This window comes from Tursiops truncatus, chromosome 19 (assembly GCF_011762595.2).
Source record: "Tursiops truncatus isolate mTurTru1 chromosome 19, mTurTru1.mat.Y, whole genome shotgun sequence".
NCBI classification, from domain to species: Eukaryota; Metazoa; Chordata; class Mammalia; order Artiodactyla; family Delphinidae; genus Tursiops; species Tursiops truncatus.
In genome coordinates, this window is record NC_047052.1 from 55907945 (window position 1) to 55933914 (window position 25970).

Consider the following 25970-nt stretch of genomic DNA (forward strand, 5'->3'; position numbering starts at 1 on the left):
ACCAGACACTTACAGACACTCCCAGGGATCCCTTGAGACAGTCGAGACAGGCAAGATCTTCTCTGCACAGAGGAGGAAGCCGAGGGTGAGAGGGACTAGCTCACTTGCCCAGAGTCACACAGCCTATATGCAGCACCGTGGAAACTGGCCCAGAATCTTTCTTGCCCCAGGGGTAGGGAGAGAATGACTCAACCCAAGCCCTTACTTCAACCCAAGTGACGGGGCACGTGCCTTCCACCCACCAGGCACGACTCCTCCCTCCCTCCCTCCCCCACCTCCGGAAGCGCCCAAGGGCAGCGCTGGATGAGAGGGAAGGGACTGCGGGCAACGGGCAATGCGTTCTCAGCCTTTGTTTACCCAAGCCCGCTCTGGACAAACAACAGCGTCACCCCTCCCTCCTCTGGAGGGGTCTGAGATCTCAAACTGAACGGCCTCAACCAACTTCCAAGTGAGGCGCTGGCCACTTGAGAACAGGGTTCTCTGACCTACGATCGCACCCAAGATGTTCTAATATATCCTGGGGAGTCACGTCTCTGCCCACCAGATGGCCATCCGTGACCTTGGTTTTGAGCCCCTGGTTCACCAGGTGAGAACCTGAGGCCCTGAGGTGGGTGGGGGCAGGATCTGCTCAAGGGCAGCAAAGCACCAGGGGGAGATTCAGGGCTCAAGGTAGAAACCCCCCTTCCTCCTTTAGCTCCCCTTCTGCTGGTAAACTCCTCTCTCTTTCTGCAGAGGTAAAAGGAACGTTGAGTCCAGCCACGGCGTTTGGCCAGGCTGGAAATAACCCCTGAAGATCCCGGGGACGTGGTCCCCAGGACTCCAGCTGAGGGTCCCAGGACACTGGAATTGGCATCATTGGGCCCCACCCTGAGGACTGACCTGCTAGCAGTCCTCAACGTCCCAGGACTGCTGCGATGCTGCTGCAGGACCAGGTCCATCTGGCAAGTAGCACAGCGCCTAGAACACAAGAAACACCAGAAAGCAACTGCCCACCCTTGTCTTCCCGCCAGACCCCTGGCTGGCTTCTCCAGTGGGGCCCTGGGGGCAGGCAGGTATCCACCCACCCACCAGAGTCCATCTCCCGCCTCTAGGATAGTTTTGTTGCTAGGAAGCAGTGGCAGGCCAGGGACACTTCCAGCCTCCTCTGCAGTGACATGTGACCCCGTGACTGTCCCCTGCTCCCCCGATGGGATCTGAGCAGGGGGACACAGGTGCAACGTCCAGGCCAAGTCTTCCAAGAAGCTGGATGCAGGAAGGGGCTGCAGGGGCTGGGGGAGGACGCCCAGACGGGAGCATGGGCTCATTTACTGCGTGGGGGGAGGCTGCCCTCCACTGTGAGGTGAGGCACGGCCTGTGCAACTCCCACCTGCACCTCCAGACGGTGAGATTCCTTTCAAAAGCAGCAGTGGGTGGGCCTTACTCTGAACAACCGCCCCAGTTCCTCACAGGCCTGCCCATCCTCCAGCCTGGATACTTGACGGCCACTCCGCTGGGGCCCAGAACCCGCTGCCAGTGACCTGGCTGGTCACTCTTCCAGGACAACCGCCCAGTCTGCACCCGGGCGCGAGTGCGGGCCGAGCCGGCAGCCTCTCCATGGGCCTGGCCCGTGGTCAGTACCCCCTCAGCAGCAAGTGCCCGGTGCGGAGCCCTCCGTTTACCCGAACTCAAGAAACACGCACAGCAGGGACAATTGGATAGTGCGCTTTATTGCCCCCCGCACCCCTCCTCCAACCGTGCCCAGGCCTGGGATGAGACGGGAACCCGTTTTCTGCGGGGTGCGCCTGGGACAGGGGCTAGTTCCGCTCCAGCACTTCTCTGCTACCCCAGATCCAGGAGGGGGAGGAAGGACTAGGGCGAGGAAAGAGGATGGGACCCGCGAAGAAGAGAGAAAATAATAGGTAGGCGGGGTCAGAAAGGGGATATGATTATAAAGAAAATTCTAAAAGGGAAAAGGACCCCTCTTTCCCTTCCCTCTCTGGGGCCCCTCCGAGTGGAAAGGTCCCAATGTTCGCCATCTTCTCAACACCCCCCGTTGGTGGGGAAGAGAAAGAGGGAAAATGGTCTTTCGCTCGTGGGTTTTGTCGTATCTTGGTCTCTCTAGTTCTCACACGTCTTGATTCGGGCTCGGCCGAGAACCTACAAGGGTCGGGCCAGGCCGAGGGCCGGGCGCGGGGAGGGGCCAGGCGGCCCGGTGAGCGTCCCCAGTGTCCCGCCCCAGGCCCGCCGCACCTCTCAGGCCGCACAGGCCGCGGGAGGGGAGGGGGTAGAGCGCGCCGCCGGTCCGGGGCAGCCCTCTGTCCGTTTCTCCCCGGGTCTCTGGGTCCTGCGCCGTCGTCCCCGCCAAGCCCGAGGGGCCCTGCCCCCCCGGGCCCCCGCCCCTACCGGCCCTCCCCGCCACGGCACTCGCTGCACCGCCCGCCCGCCGCCTCCTCGTCGTCGTCGTCGTCGTCGTCCTCCCCGCCTGCCCGGTAGTAGCTCTGTCCGCAGCGGCTGCAGACGGAGGGCGCGCCCACGGCGTGGACCTTCTTGTGTCTCCGCAGCGCCGCGCCCTGCACGAAGCCCTCGCCGCACTCCACGCAGATGTGCGCGGGCTCCTCTCCCCCCGCCGCCCCGAGCCCGTCCCCGTGCTGGGCGCGCTGGTGGGCCAGGAGCCCGGCCCCGTGCCCGAAGCCCTTCCCGCACTCCACGCACACGTACGGCTTGGGGGCCGGGGCGCGCCGCGAGCGGGGTCCCGGCGCCTTGGTCCCCGTGCCCGCCATGGCTGCGGCCGCCGCGGCCCCCTCGCCCGGCGCGCCCACCACGATGATCCCCTCGCCGTCGCCCACCGGGATGGCGATCTCGCCGTCCGCCGCCGCCGCCTCCTCGGGTGCCTTGGCCCGGCGCACGCTGGCCGCCAGCACCTTGGCCGCCACGCCAGGCCCCGACAGCTCCGGGTGCAGCCGCAGGTGGCGCGCCAGGCTCTTGGGCTGGCTGAAGCCGCGGCCGCAGCGCGGGCACACGAAGGGCTTGAGGCCGCTGTGCGAGCGCCGGTGCTTGGCCAGGCTCTTGCTCTGCGTGAAGCTGCGGCCGCAGTCGGGGCAGGCGTAGGGCTTCTCCCCCGTGTGGATGCGCTGGTGCTGCATGAGGTTGGAGCTCCAGCTGAAGCGCTTGCCGCACTCGGAGCAGGCGTAGGGCTTCTCGCCCGTGTGGATGCGCCGGTGCTGCACCAGGTGCGAGCTCTGCGAGAAGGTCTTGCCGCAGTCGCTGCAGGCATTGGGCCGCTCGCCCGTGTGCGTGCGCTGGTGCCGCGTCAGCTTGGACCAGTGGCTGAAGCTCTTGCCGCATTCGTTGCAGATGTAGGGGGCGGGCGGCCGCGGCCGGGGCGGGGGACCAGCCGGGGGCGCCGACTGGGGCGGGGACAGCTTGGTTGGGGGCCAGCTGGGGACGTCGTCGTCATCCATGATGAGGATGTCCACTGGAAGGCAAGAGGGGAGAGGAGGGAGTCAGAGAGGCTACGTGCGAGGGCGGCCTGGGGCCCCTCCACCTGCTGCTCTGCGTGCCCCCGGGAACCTCGCTCACCTGTGCGCCCTCCCAGGCTTCCCTGTAACGGGGGCGGTGGCAGAACCTCCCTCAGAGGGCAATTGGGCCCTGCCAGTGCGGAGCCCTCCTCACGGACCCGGCCCTGGTCAGACGTCCCTCCCATCGGTCCCCTTCCCCTCACCCCTCCTAGTGTCTGTCCTCAGGGCATCGAACACGCCCCGGCATTTTACTAAACATTCATTACCCATCCCTTAGGACTCTTCCTTCCTTCACGGCCGTTTCCCCAGCATCTAGAACAATGCCCGGGACTTAGTAGGGATGCCAGAAATGTCTGCTAAAGGAAACAACAGAAACCAACGGGGGTACGGGATGGAGGTCTAGGGAAGGCTCCTAGTAAATAATGCCTCCCGAAGCCCAGGCCCCAGGCTGGGGGCCAGCAGAGTGCGTCCCCGCCAGACCGGAAGGCAGCCGCAGCGCGGTTTCCACCTTTGCCCAGGGACAAGGGGTTGCAGCACCCTGTGGGTGTACAAGCGGGAAATGATGGTGTCACATCTGGGCTCTCGGAAGATAATCCTGGCTGCGGGTGGAGAAGAGAGAAGAGCAAGGGGTCACCGGACTGGTTAATGGGATCACAGGCCGCATGGAAGTCCTGACCCTCCATTAACTGGGAGTGCAACCTCCAAACACTGCAGCCTCTATTACAGACTTCCTCACCCTGGTCCCTGGGTTTGTAGGTACTGTATGCCCAGTGCAAACAATACAGGAGCGTGGGGCCTTGGTCCTGGCGTCTGCAAACTGAGGACACCACCACGGGCCATCTGCCCAACAAAGCCTCTAACACAATTACGCCGCGCCTGGCCTGAGCGGCCGGCCTCCCGGGAGAGACGAGAGCCTGCCCCTCCCCGCAGCCTGCCCAGCTCTCCGAGACTGTTGTGTGTGCACGCTTGGCCTGCTCTGTGTGCACCCTTGGCGACATTTGCCTTCCCTGTCCGGCTTGGGCCTGAGTTACAGAATGGAGGTGGGGCACGTGCTCGAGCGCGGACTCGTGCCTGGGTTCCGGCCCCGCCCCCTGATCACAGCCCCGCCCTCCCGCCCCTGGCCCCGCCCCTAGGTGCACCGCGAAGGTGTCTTTCAAAGGTGAATCCTATTATAACCTACCAAACATTGTTTTCCCTCTCCCTCTCACTAGCCTGCAAGCCCACAAGGACAGCGGCCCGATCCCTGTGTTCCAGCACCTGGCCGGGAACAAAGTGCTCCAACTGTCCTGAGACAGTGGTCCCATGCACTTCATAAGCATCCATGCGTTTAAGTCTTGTAACGTGGGCTCCATGGAACTCGGGTCTTTACAGGTGAGAACACCAAGGCACCAGGAAGATGAACCACCGCCCAAGGCTACACGGCCTGGGAGCAGCAAAGCAGTATCTGCACGGGTAGTCTGGGTCCCAAGACCGCCTGTACTGGAAAGGGTAATGGGATATAGAATCATATATGGAGCAGGAAAAAAAAAAAATCCAGGTAGGAAGTCTGGGCCGGGTGGGGGCCGCTTTTCAAGAGATGACACAGGGCCCACTTTGGTGTCAACATAAATCAAGAAGTGGCATCATGGGGATTCCCTGGCCATCCAGTGGTTAGGACTCCAGGCGTCCACTGCCACGGGCCCCAGTTCGATCCCTGGTTAGGGAACTAAGATCCCGCAAGCCACCAGGCACAGCCAAAAGAAAGAAAAAGCAATAGAGTCATAAGCACATTATGTGGAGATATTCAAGAATAAAAAAGTGAACCTTGGGGAGCTGTCTGCCTCTGAGCAGTGTGTCCGGGCAGCAGGGGTGGACTGGGCTGGGCTGGAAAGGAGACTTGCTCTTTGCAGGAAATGAGCCGCACCACCTGACCCATAGCAAGTATTCTGCACTCCTTTGATTGAAATAAACGTCTTGTTTTCAAAGTTGTCAAGAAAGTTTGACAATATGCCGCCTGACTCAGCGATGAAGAGTATTTACAATCATGATGACAGGAACTGAACACAGCCCATCTGAACTTGTGAAACACCTGTAACTCAATCCGGGGCCCTGGATGCGGGTTGGGGGGGGGGCGGTTGGCGAGGGGCCGACCACCCGTCCAGGTCCAGAAACAGGGAGAGAAGGCCCGAGGAGCCGGCTGGGCAGTGAGGTGCGTGCAGCGGGTGCAGGCTTCCTCTGTAGCCTTGGGCTACGTGACTCTTCTCTCCGCTGCTGCGTTCTGTTTCCCCCACTCACTACTTTTTAAGCAGGTGTTAAGCTGTTAAATGGAAAAGGGTCTAATCATTTCGGGAGTTGGGGTTCTCTCTCAACCTTCGGATTCCTGGCCCCCCCTGCGAGTGCGTGCAGGGACCGGCGCTCTCCAAGCAGCGGGCGGCTCTCAGGCACACCAGAGTCTGAGTCTGCACCCCTCCAGGTCAGGCTGGAAGTCAGTGGCTTCCCTCTGGGCCGCCTTCCTCATGGGGGCAACTTCACTGCCGCACAAACGTCATCTTTAAAAGGATGCAAGAATTCCCGGAAAGCGGAGAGGACAGCGACCAGCACAAAGGGCTCACTCAATCAAAAGCACAGAAATGACGAGTGATCGCCATTCCCGAAGGGAAGGGGAGGGGTGTCCCAGGCTTCAGGTCCCGTCATCCCACAGCAACTGTCAGGGTCCTTCTCGCTGAAGGAGGGCTCAGCTCCGGCTCCTGCGCTCTGGGCCCAGGCGGGGTCCTGCCGCCCACGCAGCTTCCCGCCCCAGGGTGGATCCTCCCAAGCGTACCTTCTGGAGAAGGGCAGGACCTGCGGCTTTACCGGATGTTAACCTTTTTCCCCTAAAACACACGACATGCAGAGAGCCCGGAATGCAGAGCTGACCACAATCAATGCAGAAAGACAAATGCCCCGTCAAGATACAGGTCTTGGCCACCCACCGGGAGTCCCTCCGTGCCCTTCCCAAGCTCACCCCCTCTCAACCCCAAATATAACCACCATCCTGACCTGTGCAGTAATCGTTCCCTTGCATTTCTGTACGGTTGTCACCCAAGTGCAACATCCCAGACATTACAGTTCGGTCCGTTACTTTTTCAGTATGTCTTTTTTTTTTTGCGGTATGCGGGCCTCTCACCGCCGCGGCCTCTCTCGTTGCGCGGAGCACAGGCTCCGGACGCGCAGGCTCAGCGGCCATGGCTCACGGGCCCAGCCACTCTGCGGCATGTGGGATCCTCCCGGACCGGGGCATGAACCCACGTCCCCTGTATCCGCAGGCGGACTCTCAACCACTGCGCCACCAGGGAAGCCCTACTTCAGTATGTCTTTAAGTCTCCTGTAAGACACGACTTCCTCCATCTCTTGCTTTTCCTTACGATTTTCCTTTTAAGAAGCGGAGCCCTAAGGCCCGTTGGACCCTTGCTGACTGCATGCTCCTGGTGCCCTGCATCTGCTGCCGGTTAGCAGCTGGCTCACCGAGCCCCGCCGGCCCCTGAAGTCATTCTGAAGGTGCAATCCTGTTCTTTCACTGAAGGCACCCGATATCTCGTGTTTCTCTTTTTGTGATATCAAGGGCCACCGACGCTCAACGCTTAGGTCTGCTGATTCGTCGAGGGGTGCAAAATGGGGCTGCCCTGTGGTTTCTCCTGCGTTTAGGAGCTGGAATAGCTTTTAGAGACTCTACATCATCTGTTGGTTGGTATCCAGTGGTAAATTTCATGTGGTTATGGCAGGATGAATCTCATTTCCCCTTACCTGCCCAGTTTTCCAGGTTACGAACTGGTTCCCTACCACCCTCCAAGGTAACCACATAGTCTTTCCTTTCTTAACAGCATTAGGAGATCACGGATTTAAATATATCCGGTAGGCTGCACTGCCTGCCATCTTCAGCGCGTGGGAGCCTCAAGTGAGCTCCGAGTCCTCTGTACGGGACCCAGGTGGTCTTTGACAGATTCTCTGCCATCCAGCCTAACAAGGGGCTACAGGGTCATCCATACTTCCCACCCCAAACCTGCAACTGGCCGTTTCTCCAAGGGACTCTGGTTTCTTTTCGTGGGAAACAATTTCAAAACCAAAATGTGGAAATGATCTTCACTTTTTTTTTTTTTAAGATAAAATTCCTGTGACTTCTGATACTTCCCATACAAATTCAGGCCAAAAGGCTTTTATGCGGTCTTTTCTAGGACGTCTGCATCTCTGTTCCTCACTAGGGGAGGAGAGGACTTGACTAGCCCATAATTGCTTATTTGCTGAACCCACATCACACAGCTTCACGATAAGCATTCTAACGTGAATGGTTAGAATCACCCCCACCACTGCCAAGTACCATTCCTGAGAAATCAGGTGAACTATTCCTGTTCCCCTCACTGATTTCACAGCCAGACCTCCGCCGCCTGAGCCCTCGTGGAGCCTGCCCCGGCTCAGCGCCCATCTCTCTGGCCACGGCGGCTGCGCAAGGCTCACTTGCCCGCACACTCCTCGGGAAGGCCCCACGACAACCCTGTTTCCTCAGCTCCTGCTGGCTGAGGTCATCTGCGCCCTTCCAACGTGGAAGGCAGTCTTCCTGAATATGATCCTTAGGCTCTACCTTTTCTTCCCCTGAGAATCATAAATATGACTCCATTTTCTCCTGGCATAAAGCATTGCTGGCAAAGTCTGACAGCAATCCCATCTACTTTGCCTTGTAAGTCATTTGCTCTTTTTGCCTAGATGCCCCAAAGGATTTGCTTCTTCCTTTAAAGCCCAGTGACTTGAATAGAATATGTCTTGTTCATCCGAGTTGATATTCTCAGATCTGTGATTTGCTCCTTCAATACCTAACTTTGACATTTCAGGAATGTTTTCTGGACTCGTAGTTTTTACCATTATATTCCTTTGGATTTCTTCTTCAAAGGGCTTTCTTTACCTAACTTCAGTACCTGTTTTTTTTTTACTCTGCCTTAATCTTTACTCATTTCTTTTTGATTTTAAAATGGCCCTCTTTTTCACCTTCGATTTTTCTTAAGGAACAATGTGTTATTTTTATTCAGTCTCGAATTCCTCCTACTTCACTTTGAAATTAATTTGACTCTGTTTCCAATTCTCTGCTGAGTTCTGCCCCCTGGGCTGAGCTGTTCTGATCTTGCACTTCCAGGGGCCGTCATCTCCTGGCCACTCTGAACAATCCTGACCTGTCTGCAGGTGTATCTCTGACCACCCTCCCTGTCTGTGGAGATACTATTTGCCCCTCTTCTTTTTTATTCTAATAGCTTCCTGGGGCCCACGTGGAAGCAAGAGGACTGAACTCACCATTTTCCAGTTTCGCTCATTTCTGTGGTCAGTCTCCCTGAACTTCTGGGAGGCTACAGTCTGGACAGCGTTTCTGGCTCCTCAGGGCTCCCTCTTCCGAGTGCAGGGCTGCCTGCTCTGCGGCCACCCCTGACTTTATCTGGACCTTCCCTTCTCCCTTGTGGCCAATGACAGGGGTCCCACTCGATCCTGAACCCCCTCCTGACGGGCTCTGCTCTGCGTGGGTCCTGCCCAGGCAGGGCACTTTACCTGGGTAAAGGAAGCCATGGGCCCCAGCAGCCCCGCGCTCCCTGCTCCTGGTCTGGACAGAACCCCTCCAGCTTCAGTTGCTGGCCGCAGCGTGACCAGCCCCAAGTCCTCCGGTGAACCCCCGAGGGCTACCCGGGGCGTCCTCCCCTCCTGCCCCTGCTAACACCACACTGCCCCGGCTGCTGGCTTGTCCCCATCCAGCTGTATTTTGGGGCTTTGCACCTAAGGTGTGCTGCCAGTGTGACCCGGGAACATGGGTTTTGCCCACAGGGAGTTGCTGTGTTTTTACGTGGGTCTGCTGTCATCCGGCTCAGACGTGGCATTTGCGGTGAACTCTGCGGGGTCATTCTGGAGGGCACTGAGATGTGAGAGGCGGGCGTGAGAGCGGGAGGCTGGGACCCTGTCCCTGGTGGGTGATTTCCAACACACCAGCTGAAGACTCTTTCCCGCCTCAGAATTGGGATGTCTCTTTATTATTCATTTTTGGATGGCTTCTCTTTCTGAACACCCTGTAGCTAAGGCCCCAGGCCGAGCCTGGACAGCTCTCGCACCTGCAGGTGGTGGGTCGGGGTCAGTGCGCCAGCGAGGCAGCGCAACAGACTCTGGCTGCAGCCTATGGACAGTCCAGGCCCCAGGCCCCTTCCACTGGCTCCCGGCTGCCTCACCCTGGGCGGTGGCCTGGCCTCTCTCTGCCCAGCACCCTCTGATCAGCACCCCGAGCTCGAAGGGTGTGAGGATTCCATGAGAGGGCCTGCCCGAGGTGGCTGGCCTCAAGCTCGGGGCACACAGGAAGCGCTCACAGCCCTGCTTACGGACCCCTCGTCCCGACCCAACAGGGAAACAGCTTACAGGGGCTACCGCCAGCCCAAGCCTCCTGCTCCTGCGTCCAGGCATCAGCCGGGGGTGGGGGTGGGGTCTCAGTGCAGGGGTCCGGCCCTGTCCCATCACAGGAGGCTGCCACAGAGGTAGGACCCAACAGGGCAGGCCCAGAACCAGGGGACGCACGGCAGCTTGGAGGCATCCGGGCCACACGGCTTACAAGCTGAGCGAAGGGGTGTCACGCGGTTGGGGGTACCACGCAGGGAGGGGCCGGAGCAGACTTGCAACAGACTCCAGTGCGGGGTTGGGTCAGGGACAGCAGGCCGGACAAAGGGGATATGAGAACCCACTTGTGCTTTGTAGAGGTTTCCTCAAGAGAATGAGTTAGTGGACGGAGTGTAAAATTAAAACCACCTTACTTCAAGGCAAACATGCATTTTGGAGACAGCTGGGGACACCTTCACACACTGGGCAACGCTTCGTCAGGTGAGATGAGCGTTTGTTATTGCTGGAGAATCTGTAGGTGAAATGATACAATATCTGGGATTTTCTTTAAAATTCTCCAGAAGAAAAAGCAGGCACAACCAGGGAAAAGACCGCAAAGTACTGCTCACCGCTAAGGCTAGGCAGTGGGAAGTGCAATCACCACACTATCGATGTTTGCAATTTCCAGCATGAAACAGACTGTAAAATTAATTTTAAAAAGGCTAAAAGACAGGGAAAGGAGGAAGGGGCAGGCCCGGCAGCATGAAATGGGGAAGGATGGGCCGTGCACCCTCCTGCTGGGTGGTGGAGGGTCTGCGCCCCACGTGCCATGTGCCCTGAAATCTGTTTCCTCCTGTGTAACCACGGCTGCCCAGAGCCAGCCCAAGGAGCTTCCCTCACCCCCTCAGTGGATCTTAGAACTAGATCAGGCGAAGGGGCTCGAGTGCTTTATGCAATCTATCCCCAGCCCGCCCAGGCCCTCGTAACCTCTCTTGGACAACTATGACACGCTGGCACCGGGATCACGACCTCAGAGCCTGTTCTATAAATAAGGTGGTCGCGCCCATTCACTTCCACGCTGCAGGGGCACAAGGCCTACAATGCTGAAAACACCTCCCCTCTGCCCCCTCACAGCAAGAAATGCTGGCTGACCCCGTCCAAAACGCACGAGGACGGGATGCCCGCACGAAGACGCATCAAAAGCAGCATGAAAAAGAGCTCATACTTTATTTCTCAGGTGCCCTGCATGAAAACCCCAGGAAACGGGGAGCACATCTTCACCAGAGGGCAAGGGGTGAGGCCGTGAAGGGGCCAGCGGGGCCAGGTGGGGTCTCAGCAAGCAAAGCCTAGTCCCCGAGGGCTCCAAGATGAGTTTTATTCAACCCAAATAACGCTTTGTCAAACAAAACATGTGGCCAATATTTAAAGAGTGACAGATAAAACCCCAGAAAGATACAAGCCCCATAAAAACCCAGACACCCAGCTGTCCCTCAGGATGGTCACTGGCCCTGCTCTGTGAGCCTGCCGCTCCCCACACATCACAGTCTGTCCCCAGCTCTCCACGTCCTGGCCCACCGGTATGTGGGCCTGCCACTCTGGTCTAAAGAGCATCCCGCCCAGGAGGTCCAAGGGGCCACCTAGAAACGGTGCCGAGCACCCAGCGAGGGGAGGGGGCAGCCCCCAGGGGCTCCCAGCTGGGAGGGAACTCGCAGACTCCACACAGGCCCGGGAGGCAGCCTGGCTGAGCCCCCAGAGGAAGGATGGTGAGCCCCGAGCCACGGGAGGGGAAGGGGAGACAAAGGAAGCGAGGGTCCAGGGAAGGGTGAGGGACCAGCTGGGAAGAACTCCTCAAGGCCGCCTCACCTGGGTTCTCATGGCTGGCCATCTGCTGGTCCTCAGAATCCAACGGCCCCGGAGACCACGCCTCTTCCCGCAGCTCCATGTCTGGGTCCCTGTTAGAAGGGGACGAGACAGAGGACAGAGTTTACAGGACGCCAGACTGGACAGAGGGCCCCGGGGTGGGGGGAAAGGTGCTATGTGGGCTCCAAGCGCCCAGCTCAGGCCCAGCAGACAGGAGGTGAGTGGCGGCGGGGACTTAAGGGCCAAGGGAGAGATGGCCCTCTGCTCCCGCACTGGACAGGGGTCCAGCCCGAGGCCACACGCAACCTGGGTGAGGAGGAAGTGCTCCGGCTGCGGCCAGCTGGCCGGGGCTAGCATCCCAGCTCCACCGCTGACCAGCTGGGGCCAGGGCAAGAGACCCCCTCCACCCCCCCACTCGGTTTCCTCACCAGGAAGATGGAAGACAGCCCGACACATGGGTCGTGAAGTCTACGCGAGACAAGTACAGACGGGGCTCTCACCCCAAGCAAGGGAACCCTAAATCCACTCCAGGCCAGGGCCCATCCCACCAATCAAGGCCAGAAGGGCTCCCCTGCCAGGCCCGTCCTAAGGCCTCTCCCTGGACCAGGATGAGGCAAACCCCACTGAGACGTGACAGTGTGTGACAGGGAGACAGGTGACGCGGGCACTGAGCGTCTGAGCAGCTCACAGTCTGAGGTCTGCTTCCAGACGTGGGCCAGCCAAGCAAAACTCCACACCAGGCCTGGACACAGCGACGATGGACCCTCCGGGGACCTGCACGGGAGGAGCGCCGGCCGCTCTGGTCCCAGCCCCTGGCCACCACTCGCCCTAACCCTGGACGTTTCTTATGAATGGCATCACACAGCACGTGGCCTCTGGCGTCTGGCTTCTCTCGCTGAGTGGCACGCTCTCAAGGCTTACCCACGGAGCAGCGTGTCAAAATTTCCTTCGTTTTCACGGCTGAGTAATGCTCCCCTGCAGGGACAGACCACGTGTTGTTTGTTTCTCTGTTCTTTGGGTGACAGACAGAGCCTGCGTGTTTCCCCTTTGGCTAAAGTGAGCACGGCTGCTGTGGACACTGGCGTGCACGTCCCTCACATACTGTGTGGCCTGCCTCCAGAGCCCACACTTCCACTCCCCGCCGCTGCCCGGGGCAATGCCACAGCAGAGCTTGGCCCTCGGGGCGCACAGCTCAGCATTCCTCCCCTTCCCTCTCTGGCCCCTGCAGGGTGGGCAGGGCAGGCAGGGCAGGAGCTGCCAGGCCTGGGCTCCAGGCTGCGCAGAGGTGTGGAGCCGGCAGGGGTCTGCCGGCATCTTGGACTCAGTGTGCAGGGCGGGGAGGTGTGGGCAGGCACCCAGCCCCGGCAGCGGAGCCTGGTACTGGGGCCACGGCATTCTGGTCCCCTCTGGGCCCTGCTCCTTGGTGTGACATCCCTGTCCAGCAGGACGCTGGCAGGCAGGCAGGCCTTCTGACAAGAAGGGGCACACCGACTGGGACCCGGGGCGGCGCCTCGGTTCCTCCTCTCGTGTTCAGGCCCCTTCAGGTGCAAACCAAGGCCCGTCTGTCTGCATGCACACAGCTCAGAGAACCTCTCCCCACACAGTCCTTCTGTCCCCCACTCCAGTTGGGGGAACTGGCATCTGGGAACGGAGCCATCCAGCCCCAAGCATCACACACCCTGGCACAACAAGCCTGACCCATTTCTCTTGAATCCCCCAGTAACAAGGGGCTCACCACCATCCAGGCACGGAAAGGAGCCCGTTCCATGGCCCGCCCCTCAGTAACCTCTGCTGACATCTGCCAGAAGCTCAGAGAACTGGCCTGTTTAACCGGCCTGTTTAGTTAAGTAATAAACACACGCAGTCGCTCACAAGCCCCCAGGTACTGTTCTCAGTGGTTGATGCAACCCTCTGGGCAGATGCGACCGTCACCCCCAGCCGTGCCCCCAGCCGTGAGGATTCCGAGGCAGGGGCGGCAGAGCCGGGACGTGAAGGCAGACTGTCCCGGCTCCAAGTCTGTGCCCAGAACCAGCGGAGCTGCCGCTCAGGGTCTGGGCCTGGCTCTCCCGAGCGCTCACTCACGGAGTCCTGAGACCAGGAGACGGGCAGTAACCGGAGAGGCCAGGCCTGCCGCAGAGCTCGCGGGCCAGGAGAGAAGGCGGGCCCAGGTCCCACAGTCAGACGCAGCCCTACGTTAACCTGCGCCCAAGTGCCCCACGTGACCACCACCCCCACACCCCGGGTCAGGGCACAGAGGTGGAAGCGCCCAGGAGCAGAGGAGGGACACAGACCGCGTGGCTCACCCGCTCCGCCATCCTGACGCTCAACAAATGGTCACAAGGACTCTTAAGAGCAGGGGCGCAATCCAAGGGCAAGACAAGCCAGGAGGCCAGGGAGGGAGACGCCCCTCAAAGAGGCCTGTCGGGGCCTGGGCCACCTCTGGGCGGAGCTGCCCAAGCACCCCCTGGACCCGGCAGTGAGCAGACCGTCGGGACACGAAGAGGGAGACACCACCCCCAAGCACGCAAGAATTGCCGAAATCTGACGAGAAGGTGGGAGCCTGAACCAGGCAGCTCACGGGAATGGAGCCAGTGGGGAGAGGTGAGGCCGGTGGTGAGGCGGACAAGCTCTGGTTGGAGGCCACGGCAGGGTTGATGACGAAACCAAGGCAGCTTCCCGTCACTGTATCTGGGACGCAGCGGGGCCCGATCCCGGGTCCCCTGCAGCAACAGCAGGGAGCACCTGGACAGCAGCCAGGAGTTACTCAGCGCTGGTGGTGCAGGACTCAGGGCTGAGACGACTCCCAGGACCCTGGCAGCCGGGGGACAAAGGAGGACGCTGCCCTGCCTCCCTCCCGGGCCCACGGCCTCGCTGCAGGTCACGGGGCAGGGCATGTACCCGGCCTCCAGGGCCCTGCCGACACCCTCCGGGGGCCCCACGACAGCGCCAGGCACAGACATGTGCTGCCAACGGGTGGGTGACAGGCCAACTAACAGAGCAGAGGTTCGAGGGACGGAACGCAGTGCACCCCAAATCCGACCCCCACGACCACCCCCCTTCTAGGACCCACTGCAGGAAGTGGTGAGACCCATACCGGAAGGACAGACCGGCCCTCGGGCCCATCGGGCCCCAGCCCCTAGCGGGCCGAGAGCCGGGTACGACATGCACAATCCGGGTGACGAGGGCCCAGTCAGGTGATGCCGCTGCAGAGCTCACGGCCCCTGCCCGGGGAAGCCCACTTCATAAACTAATCTGCGGGGAAAACCCAAACCTCGGAAAATGCTTCCTGCAGGGTCTGCCACAGCAAGATTTAGAACAGGGTAAGAACCGGAAAGAACCCGCCAGCCCCGTGGTGGGAGAAAGTGTAATAAGATCACAGACTATGGGAAGCGGGTCTACGGACATCTCACAGCCTCTGAAACAACGCTGTAAAGTGGCCGCCCCGCCCCCGCCGCCCCGCCAATAACAGGAAGAGCCATCTTAACATTTTCTTCTCCTTTACCTTCACCTTCTCAATTTTTTTTTACATTAATGGATAATTACTTGTGTAACGAGGGGAAAAGACTAAAGGTTGGCTTCTTTCTGGTGACAAGGCCTATGTATCACAACAGGGAAATCGGGGTGTTGGGGAGAGAGAACTGTGCGGGCCCTCAGATCACAGGTAAACGTGAAAACTGCATGGCGGGCGGGTGTGCCAGTGGGGCAGCCGCTGTGAAGAGAGCCTGGCACGTCCTGATAATGACGAAGTCACTGTGTGACCCCAGGACCCCACTCCTAAGTGTTATTCACAGCAGTGCTGTGCGTGACAGCCAACACGGGGTGACAACTCCAACGCCCCGGGAAGCCGCCAGCACACAAGGCCACTCAGAGCGCGGCTCCGGGATGCGAACCGTCCAGGCCAAGATAAGCGGCTGCCAGCCTGGGGGTGGGATGGGGAGGGATCGCGCACTGGCACGGGGTTTTTGGAGCGATGAAAATGTTCTGGAAACAGTGGTGATGGTTGCACAACTCTGTGACTATATTAAAAAACCACTAAACTGTACACTTTACGAGGGCGAACTTTGCAACATGCGACTTATATCTCAATTAAAAAGTAAAAAGAGCTAAGAATTCGTACGGGGCCCTCTTATTCAAACCCCAGCAACAACAGAAACACACAAGAGAAAGAAAAGGAAGAGAGGCCAAGGGCTCGGGGGCTGAGGAGGTGGGACGGACAGAGGCCGCTCCTCTGTGGCTTCTGGGTTGAAACTCGTTTGCCAGGCGGTTATCATGTGCTGCCACTGGAACAATCACATATAAGTCAATAAAGCAGGGACTTCCCGGCCTCGAGCGTCCACCTCAGGCCAGCTTCCTGCAGCGACAAGGCCTGGGCTGGCCTCCATCCTCCTTCCAGGGAACCCACAGGCTCTGGGGGAAGGGATGGAGGACAGGGAGGTGACAGCGGCCAGCCCTGCACCAGAGATTTCCCTGCACCCAGAGGTGCTTACTGAGCACCGGGAGCCACGCTGCCCAGAACAAGGCAGTGAGGGAACCAACACCCCGATTTCCATGGTGGGAAGAGCCAGCAGGAAAGTGAGGCTGGGCATGGAGGGGAAGGGGCTACTCTTGAACCAGGACGTGAGATGCAGAACTTCCACCTTGATAGGCTGCTTTACCACACTGATGACCCCGAATTCAGGGCAGTCGGAAAACAGCAGGTGCAACAAGGACGCTCTGAACGCACCTTCTCCCCTGAAAGCAGGGGGCACGTGAAAGTGCCCTCCCGGCTCCAGGAAGAAGAAACATCCCGAGAGAGACCTGCTAAAATGACCTTCCTTCCTGCATCCCCCCGGGTCCCGCGGTTACTCCCCACCATGGCACCTGCTCACCCTGGTGTATAAGGAGCACTCCGGCGATTTTCTCCTGAGGGCTCCCAAGCTCACGGAAATAAAATTCGTATGCTTTTCTCCTGTTAATCCGCCTTAGTCAGTCCAGCCGGAAGCCCTAGGAGGGCAGAGGAAAATCCTACACCCCCTACAGACTGCCAAAGGCCCCTCCATGGGCCAGACTGGAGCCAAGACAGGATAACGTAAGGGAGGGTCTGTACACAATGACCCTCCTGGGAGCTGCCCTCCAACCAAGAACGGTTCTCATGGGGTTTAAATGGTCACATGTTAACTGGTATGTAGGTGTCAACATATACCCTCAACATGGCCTCTTGGTCTGTAAGCCCTCAAACGTTTACTCTCTGGCTCATTAAGGAGAGTTTGCCGACCCAGATGCGAAGGAATGACGGATGCCAGGATTTAGGGGAAAGCGTCCCAGGCCAAGCAGACACACAGGAAAGGCCTGGCGCGGACAGGATAGGTGGGCCTGAGGGAGGCTGAGTCCTGGATGGTGGAATGGAGGGCGGGAAGGGGCAGGTGGGGTGCCTGCAGGGGCCACAGCAGGGCCACCAGTGGTGAGGGAGCCCAGCGCATGGGGGTCAATACTCTGTGGTCGCCGCCCTGAGACTACTGCTAATCTTATCTCGGGATCCGCGTTTTGCACAGGAGGTCCTACGGGGGCCCGGGCAGGAGCCAGGCCTGCCCGAGGGCAACCCTGTACCTGGGGGAGTGTGACACGAAATACCACGTTAAAAACACCCTGACAGGCTGAGAGACCTCGGAAGAAAGGGAAAAGCTTTTTTCTTGCTTTTTGCCCAAGGGGCTCACCTCTTCATTTCATGCCAGGCCCTGAAAACGACGGAGCCAGCCCTGCCCTGGGGTAGTAGATGAGGCACTAGAGGCAGAGGGGCCAGAGCAGGGCCGTGCAGGCCCAGCCAGGCGTCTGCATGGTACTCCAGACACGGCAGGAAGCCCTGACTAGGCAGAACTCTACTACGAGGCCCTAGAAAGAGGGAGCTTCTCTCGCTGACTTCTGGGGGTTCGGCAGGGGCTCCCACTGGCGCTGCTGGTCAGGGGTGCCTGGCGCAGGGCACACCTGGGGACTCGGGGACAGTCCGCTCTGCATTTCGGTTTCAGCCCTGAGCAGAGGGAGGTTACACCACCCACCAGGGAGACTGAAAACCAGCCACGAGGTGAGAACACCCCGGCATCTCCTCTGTCTCCACGGAAAAGGCCCCGGTGGCGGTGCTGCCCTGGCTTCTGGCACGGAGGCTGGAGCCTGGTGCCTCGGCCACTCCACTCTGTGACCCTGCACATGCGGCTCAGCCTCTCTGGGCCTCGGCTGCCGCCCCCGTGCAACAGGGACCAGCAGGTACCCCTGGAGCTGAGTGAGAGGTCAGGAAGCGCGTGCTGGGGGGCCAACTGCAATCCTGGTGAAGAGCCGAGGGCGTTCACTAAACCATCCTACCCAGGTCCCTCCCTCCCCCGTCCAGCCAGTCACTCATGCGCTCATCCACTCACGCAGCTGTTGGGCCCTCTTGTCCTGATCCGGGGGGCTTGGGGTCCTGCCCCAGGACCTCAGAGGGGAGCGGCCAGAGCTGAGGGCCTCAGGCAGCCCCTAAGCTAGCTGCTCTCAGGACCCGGGCGGCTCTCTGGGGGAGAAGGGGCAATTCCCGCAGCCAGCCTGACTGTGGACTCTGATAGCCCCGGAGGCCAAAAGCAGAGGGTCCTACTCTCCCCCGGCCCCCCAAACGCTCAACAGTACCGGCCCAGCCTCACCCTGCTCGGACCCCCGCTCTGCAGAGACGAAGGCACGCCGCTGCTGCGGCCTTGAGCGATTCAATTAGCGCTGGCTATTAAGTGTAAGACAAATTATCGTTATTATTGTTGTTATTAGATCCCGCCCACCTCCTCTGGATGCCTGCCCACCAATTACCCAGCTCTTTCTTCTGCTGCCAATCTCACCTCGTCCTCCTCCCCCAGCTCTGCTTGCCGGCGGCTCCCTGCTCCCCCGTCCTCGCTCTCCGCCCCAGACCCTCCCGAGGGCCCACTCACTTGTCCCCTCACCCCGCGTGCCTCTCTCTCCTCTCCAGCTGCTTTCCCTCCACTGTCGGGCTGAGCTGTGACCCCCACCTCCTCCCCCGCCATCCTCCAACCGCCACTCCCACAACCTTCTGGTCACCAAATCCAGTGGCTACTTCTCAGCCTTGACCCCGGGGGCAGTAGGCAGCACCATCGTGTGCACACACGCTCCCTCCCTTCCCGGAGCTCCCTCCCCGCTCCCTCTCCCCTGCCTGCCATCCTCACCACCCTCCTCTCCCAACTCCCAACTCCCACCCCCCCACCCCACCCCCCGCACTCCTGCCAAACACCCCTCCAGAGTCCATTCCCCACACCACGGACCAATTCATCTTTTCAAGGCACTCAGTTCAAATAAGCAACTAAAAACGGGCAAAGGATCAGAAGAGAGGTTTCTCCAAAGACAGCATGCTGTTAAGTACATGAAAAGATGCTCAACATCATCAGCCCTCAGGGAAACGCTCATCAAAACCACAGAGGGACCCCACTGTACACCCACTGGGACGGACATAATAAAAACAGAAAACACAAGTGTTGGAGAGGGTGTGGAGAAGTTGGAACCCTCGTGCATTGCTGCTGAGACTGTGAAATGGTGCAGCCACTGTGGAAAAGAGATTAGCAGCTCCTCAAAAGGTTAAACACAGAATTACAGTATAATCCAGCAACTCCACTTCTGGCCACGTACCCAAGAGAAATGAAAACATGTCCGCCCCCAAATTTATACACACGTGTTCACAGAAGCATAAATCACAACAGCCAGAAAGTGGAGACAACCCAAACCCCCATCACCGGGTGAATGGACGCACAAACGTGGTCCATCTGTAGCTTGAGTATTACTCAGCCAGGAAAAGGAAGCACTGACCAGTGCTGCGTCACAGATGGACCTCGGCAGACACAGACCACGTGGTGTGTGATTCCACTCACGTGAAAAGTCCAGGACAGGCAAATCCAGTCAGAACACAGACCAGGGGTTCTCAGAGGCTCCGGGCCGGGGGACACGAGTGGGTACACAGCCTTTTAGGGGATGATGAGAAAGTCCTAAAATCAGCGTGGTGATGGTTGCACATCCCTGTGAATACGTTAACTGTATACTTTAAGTAAGTGAACTGTACAACATGGGAATTACATCACAATGAAACTGTTACTTTTTTTTTTTCAGGTAGCTCAGTTCACATCACTCCCCTGCCTGAACCACCTCCAACATGTGTCCGCTGCACTCAGTCCAAAATCCAGACTCCTCTGCAGGTCCTGCAGGGCCCCATCGGCCCCAGTCACCCTTGCAAACTCACTTCCTCCTCCAGCCCCTCACTCCCACCTCCCGCCCAGGCCTCCTCTTTCCCGCCAGAGAGCCTGGCCCAGTCCTCCACCTGCCTGGCCCCTTCTCACCTTTCAAGGGTCTGCTCAAATGTCAAATCCCTAGCCCAACAAGCCCCGCCGACATCCCAGCGCAGGGCCTACTTCCCTCCAAGGCTGCCACCACCCACCACTGTTTGGGATGGCCCTCCTCATCTCCAGCATCCGCTCCTGTGCACGCCAGCTCCCTGCAGGTGAGTGGGCTGGAGCTCTCAGACCACCGACTCAACAGGGCCGCCTCGGACCCTCAGCCCCTCTTCAGCCCTCCCTGGATGGTAGGTGCCCCCCAGTACCCCCAGGGCTGCAGGCACACCCCTACATCTCCCATCCAGCTCCTTCCTCACTTCCCTGTTCTGTAGGCTTCTTCACCCCTCACTCCAGGCCTGAAGACCCAGTCTGTTCCCTCCTCTGCATCTGTCTGGGCCCCCCGGACCCCCAAGGTGATCCGGGAGCCCTCCCCACGTCAGACCTGTGGTTTGAATGTTGGGGGAATGTCTCTGTGATGCCATCAGGATCTTGCACCCCTTTTTGGGTGGCAACTGTCCATGTTTCCTCCATGGATTGACCATTTAGATGTTTTCTGTCTGGTCTGGGGCCAGCTGGGCAGACCACTCTTCCCTACAAGGATTCCAGCATGCTTAGACACACAGGGTTGAGCGAGGTCCTGAGGCTCCCCCTCCAGTTTCCTTCTGTCTCTCTGCTTCCTCCCCCTTTCCTTCAATTAGGCTGCCTCCTGCTAAGTCTATTACACTGCTTTATTTCCCACACCTGGCCTCTCTCAGGTCCTTTGAAGCCCTTCCCAGGGGCCCAGCAGGGCCGGGCTGGCTCAGAAAAGAGTGAGCTCAGGGTAGACATGCACAGCCCCAGTCACCACTCCCCATCTGCTCCACGAGAGACAGAAGTTTCTGGAACTCCTAGAACCCTGACCTACTGTTACGGCCGCAGGCCCACCCAGGAGTAGAGGGGAGCACTGCAGCCTCTGCCCAGTCCCAGCCACCGGCCACCACCTAGTGCTTCTAGAGCTTCCGAAACATTTGTGACCACTCCTGATTCTTAAATGTTGGTTAGCAACTGAAAATTGTTTAAACAAACAAAATACTCTTCAGGACAAAAGCAAAAAACAAAAAACAAAAACCAGAACTGCACCTATGGGGCATCTCATGTTCTGTCACCCATCAATCAGGCCAACGGGCCAGACTCCCCATCCTCCAGGTGAGCATGGACTCTCCCAACCTGGCAATCTGTGCGATCTGCACGGTGCTTCCTTCCACCTTGCCCACCCGCCTTCCCCCTGTAGATCTGCTACCAGAGCCCAGCAAAAACAGCACCTCCTCCAGAAATCCTTCCCAGACTTCTCCCTTCCCTCAGCTCAACTGTCCCCTCTTATCAAATAAGACCAATTCGCAGGACTTCCCTGGTGGTGCGGTGGTTAAGAATCTGCCTGCCAGTGCAGGGGACACAGGTTCAAGCCCTGGTCCGGGAAGATCCCACATGCCGCGGAGCAACTAAGCCTGTGCGCGATAACTACTGAGCCTGCACTCTAGAGCCCGTGAGCCACAACTATTGAGCCCACGTGGCACAACTACTGAAGCCCGTGTGCCTAGAGCCTGTGCTCTGCAACAAGAGAAGCCACCACAATGAGAAGCCCGCGCACCACAACGAAGAGTAACCTCCGCTCACCGCAACTAGAGAAGGCCCGCGCGCAGCAACAAAGACCCAATGCAGCCAAAAATAAATAATTAATTTTTTCAAAAAAATGGCCAGCTCGCACTCATCAAGCACAGGCTACACACTGCAGACCGCGCACAGGGTGCAGCAGGTACATAATCTTGATCCCCCACCACCACCAAGAGACGAGAGGCCGTCCTCTCCGGGCAGGAGGGCAGGCTGCCGGGGTTGGGATCGGCCTCACCACCCACCGCCTAGGGCAGCTGCTTCACCCCGTGTCTCCTCTTCGTGGGCTTGGCGTCAAGATCAGACGAGATGACGCGCTCCACAAGGAGCCAGGTGCCCGGTACTGCCTAGTAAGTGTGAACCAGGAGTCTAAAGCCCAGTTCAGACAAGTTCACTGGCTGACCCAACGCCACAGAGCCACAGGGCAGAAGGGCCAAGGTGAAACCAGTGGGCCAGACTCCAAGGCACTTCTTCCCCTTCCACCGAGGACAGGGGCACCTGCTCCCCTTATTTCCACGAGTACAGATGCAGCCTATGTCCCTGGGAGGATCTCCCCGGCTTACTCACCCCTGCGTGTCCCCCACGCAGCCCTGGAGGACTGCGACCTCCCAGCAGACCCTGCACACAGAGCCCCACGGGGCCACAACTTTCTGGCCGGCCTGACCCTGAGCCTCAAGGCTGGGGCCACGTCTGATGCGTCTTTAGGTCCCCAGAAACATTCATTACCAGGCTGCCCACACGGGACTCCTCATTCGGCATGAGAGAGCCCAGAGACCAGGCAGACGGAGCCAGGGAAAGCCCGCCAAGGCAGGCCCAGGAGCAGCCCAGGGCCCTCCCCGCCAGCCCCTCACCCCAAGCTCTGCTGGCTGGCTGTACAGTGGGGTGAGGCAACGGCTCTCTCTGCTCCTACGACAGGGCTGCTGACCCTACTAGCGTGACAACAGAACTCCCCTACCTGCCTCATAGGTTAGTGAGGCCTCCTGACACCTGCATCTCAGCACACACTGCCCGTGTCCTCACCACCTGTGAAAGGCACACCTGAAATGAGGGGCTGGGTCTCAGAATCCCCTGAGCCAGCGGCCCCGCCTGTACGAATCTTCACGATAGCTGCCCCACCGGAAGGGGATCCCCGAGTCCCCAAACCAACTAATGACACCTAAGAGACCTCCTTCAGAACAGCCTTTGTCTCCCCCAGGCCCCAAGCCTGGCCAAAAGAAGCTGACGCAGGCGGTGGCATCATGGGAAAGGGCCAGGCTCTGGATTCACACAGACCCATGCTCCGGTGCTGCCGTGGCGCCTGGGACTCAGTCCCCCCCAGAGTGGGGTGACCACCCCATCCCAGGGCCTCCGAGGGCTCAGGACACTGAGTACCGGGCACAGGGCCAGCCGCCTGCCTAGGGCTCAGCCAGAGTGTCGTCAGATCTGCAGTCTGTCTCCACCAGGAGGCCAGGGCCAGAGCTGAGTCCCTGGGGGCAGTGCCCGGCACGTGCCTCGGCAGGCAGGAGACCTCAAGCAGCACTGTGGGACAGCCAGCCAGGGTTAGGGGGCTATGGGCCTCATCTGAGCACAGGTGCCCAGAGATCTGTGTGCCCAGGAGTGACCACCAAAGAGCACAGGGCAGCCAGGCAGTCGCTGGAGGCCATGGAGCAAGATTACCTCTGCCTGCCCAGAACTCACCATCCTCCTCCCCGCAGTCCCAGAGTCCTCTTGGCCAATTCCTCTGTCTTTCAAGACTCGGAACACGCCATCTCCCCAGACATCCTTCCCTGACCAGAATGCCCTCCCTCTGGGTTCCTCTACCTCCCAGGGCCATCCTGGCAAATTCCCGAGCCTTGGGCTTCCATGCACGTGCCTCCCCGCCAGGGCTCTGAGCTGCTCCAGGACAGGAAGTGCTGCCCAGCCGAGTGACCCTCCTCTCCCACCCCACCGCAGAGCACTGCACCAGGACCACCGCTGTGTCCAAGGGCCCAGCACAGGGCGGGGCCTGGGCAGCAGCTTTGATGGACCAGGCTTATCCAGCGAACGGTCGACTGTGCTCTCCATCTTAAGGGACTGAGGAGGAAACTGAGCCTGGGAAAGGGGAAGTGGCATGTCCAAGGTCACAGGGCTGGAAGAGACGGAGCCAGAGCCTGGCCTAGGAATGCCTGGCCCCAGAGGCCTGTCCACATGCTTTACACCCACTTTTATGAGATTTGCTTTGGCTCTAAGAGGAAAGCGTTAAGAATCTTCCTGCCAAGATCAATACTATTATTATTATCCCTGTTTCACTCAAGTAGAAACTGAGAAATTACTTGTGCCGCAAGGTCACAAAGGTGATGAACGGTGAAATTAGGACTTGAAAGCAAGTCAGTCTGACCCCAGAGCCCCGGGCTAACACACTACAGTGCTGCTCCTGGGCCCAGCATGGTGCTAAGCCCTCCCTGTTCTCTAGCTCTGCTGGGTGGTGGTCAGACCTGGATGACTTCCAGGAGGAAAAGGGCTAATACAAGAGATAACATTAGAAGGAATCTGATCTCAATGTTCTCTGTGGCTGAGGCAGGAGGACAAAGGAGACTACAGCAGAGACAGGTAGGTGAATGCCAGCTGCATTTAGCCAAAGAGGCTTACAGTCTTAGGAGATAAGCCAGGATCAACAGCAACTGTGCTTCCCCAGAAGCGAGGCCAGACCCAGCTCCTAGCTGGATCCTCAGCATTGCCCAACGCAGGGCCGGGCACCAGGAACCACACGGAAAACCCAAACCAAGTCAGTCCTTTCCTAAAACGCTGACTGCCCCTCTGGATTGGGCTGGGTGGGGTGTCTTCCCTGGCTCCCTCGGCCCCCTGGATGAGGACGGGGGTGGAGAGGGGAGAGGGGCACGGACCTCTGTCCAGGTCTCTACCCGCTCCCTCAGGGACCTTGTTCATCTCCCTGTCCTTGGTGCCAAGCATTGGTAACGGCTCTGTAACAGCCTCTGTCCACACTCGCTGTGGCTCACTTTTCCGACTGATCACGCCATCCCAAGCTTGCCCGACCCCGCGGGACCGAAGGGCACTCATTTCCACGAACTGGGGTGTCCCCCTTTACGGCGGAGACTGGGAGCTGGGGTTCAGGGGCGCGGTTCGGCGCCCGGGAGGCCTCGGGATGGCCATCGGGCCTGGCCACCGTCCTTGCCCTGCCCCGCGGGCCACGCGGTGCCTGACCTTGGCCCATCACTTCCCCTCTGGCGCACGCGCTTCCTGCCCGCCGCCCGCGCAGGGGCGAATGAATGAGCCTCCCGCCGGCCGGAAAGCCCGTAATTATCGGCCGGATCAAAGGCCGCACGCAGCCCGCCCGGGACGACAGCGGGACCGAGTTCCTTTGAAAGGGGGAAGGAATGGGGGCAGGCCCGGGGCCACGACGGGCCCCCCGGGGCCGCCGTTTCCGGTCAGGCAGGCTGGGCCCGCGCGGCCTCCTCCCCCACCGGGGCCTCAACTTCCCCCGGGAGTCGCCACCGCTTCCGGCCACGACCGGCCAGGGAAGCCAGGGAGGACGCGTTCGCCCGAGCCTCCGGCCCGGCGCGCGCTCCCGCCTCGGGCGCGCTCCTGGGAGCGGCGCACGCGCACTCCCCAAGCGCGTTCCCCGCAGCCCCTCCCGGTGCCCCCGCCCCGCCCCGCGTCACCGGCCGCGCGCCCACTCACGCCCCCCCCCAGCGGCGCGCACGCGCACTCGCCCGCCCAGTCGCGCTCGCCTCCCGCCTCCCCGCCCGCCCCCCCGGCCGCAGCCCGGCGCCCTGAGGCGCGCGCCCACCCGGCCCCCGGCGCATGCCCCCCGCCCCCGCGCCCTCCCCTCACCTCCTCGGTCCCGGGGCCGCCGCGCCGCACTCCTCCTCCTCTCTCCTCCCTCGCGGATGGTGGCAGCGGCGGCAGCGGCGACTCAGACCCTGGGGTCAGGGGGACGGGCGCCCAGGCCGGAAGTGACCTTCCTGGCCGCTTCCGCCCGCGCCGCTCCCCCCTCCCCTTCCCACCCCACCTCCAGCCTCCACCCCGTCCTCGCCGCTCTAGGAAGGCGAGCCCGGCAACCCCTAGCTGCCGACCCCCCCCCCCCCCCCCCAGCTAAATGGTGCGAAGCGGGCGCCCCAGGGAGCCACTTCCGGATGCGTCTAGGACAAGGGTCCTCCGTCCACGCTCTATGGCGCCGCGCTCTGAGGGGCTTCGGGCCCCGCCCCCTTCCAGGACAGGAGGCCCGGGCTCGGCCCGTTAGGCGGAGACTTCCGGGTGTCTAGGGAGGTGCCCCCCGCCCCCACGCCGGGCTCTCGCGCCTGCGCATTCGGCTCCC

General features: G+C 60.1%; 1 protein-coding gene across 6 annotated transcripts; it reads right to left on the reverse strand.

Moving 5' to 3' along the window:
• Positions 1-1685: 1685 nt before the first annotated feature.
• Positions 1686-25652, reverse strand: ZNF787 (zinc finger protein 787). 6 transcript variants are annotated; one of them, XM_073796289.1, is made up of 5 exons: positions 25487-25652; positions 11709-11797; positions 10280-10377; positions 3764-4096; positions 1686-3454 (listed from the first exon to the last, which is right to left on the reverse strand). In XM_073796289.1, exons 4-5 carry the CDS (start codon positions 3765-3767, stop codon positions 2379-2381), a joined length of 1080 nt encoding a protein of 359 aa, XP_073652390.1. In that variant the 5' UTR covers positions 3768-4096; positions 10280-10377; positions 11709-11797; positions 25487-25652; the 3' UTR covers positions 1686-2378. The 6 variants fall into 6 exon arrangements, with proteins under 6 accessions (XP_073652390.1, XP_073652391.1, XP_033701867.1 ...); XM_073796290.1 differs by lacking the exon at positions 25487-25652 and adding an exon at positions 13788-18697; XM_033845976.2 differs by lacking the exon at positions 3764-4096 and having other exon boundaries at positions 25487-25650.
• Between the last annotated feature and the right edge of the window lie 318 nt (positions 25653-25970).

Bases quoted from the DNA above. Each gene is read 5' to 3' on its own strand.
- ZNF787 (XM_033845972.2), bottom strand. From the start codon at position 11,787: ATGGAGCTGCGGGAAGAGGCGTGGTCTCCGGGGCCGTTGGATTCTGAG. The intron at 3,455-11,708 runs GTGAGGCGGCCT...CTTGCCTTCCAG, and splicing joins GGCCAGCCATGAGAACCCAG to TGGACATCCTCATCATGGAT.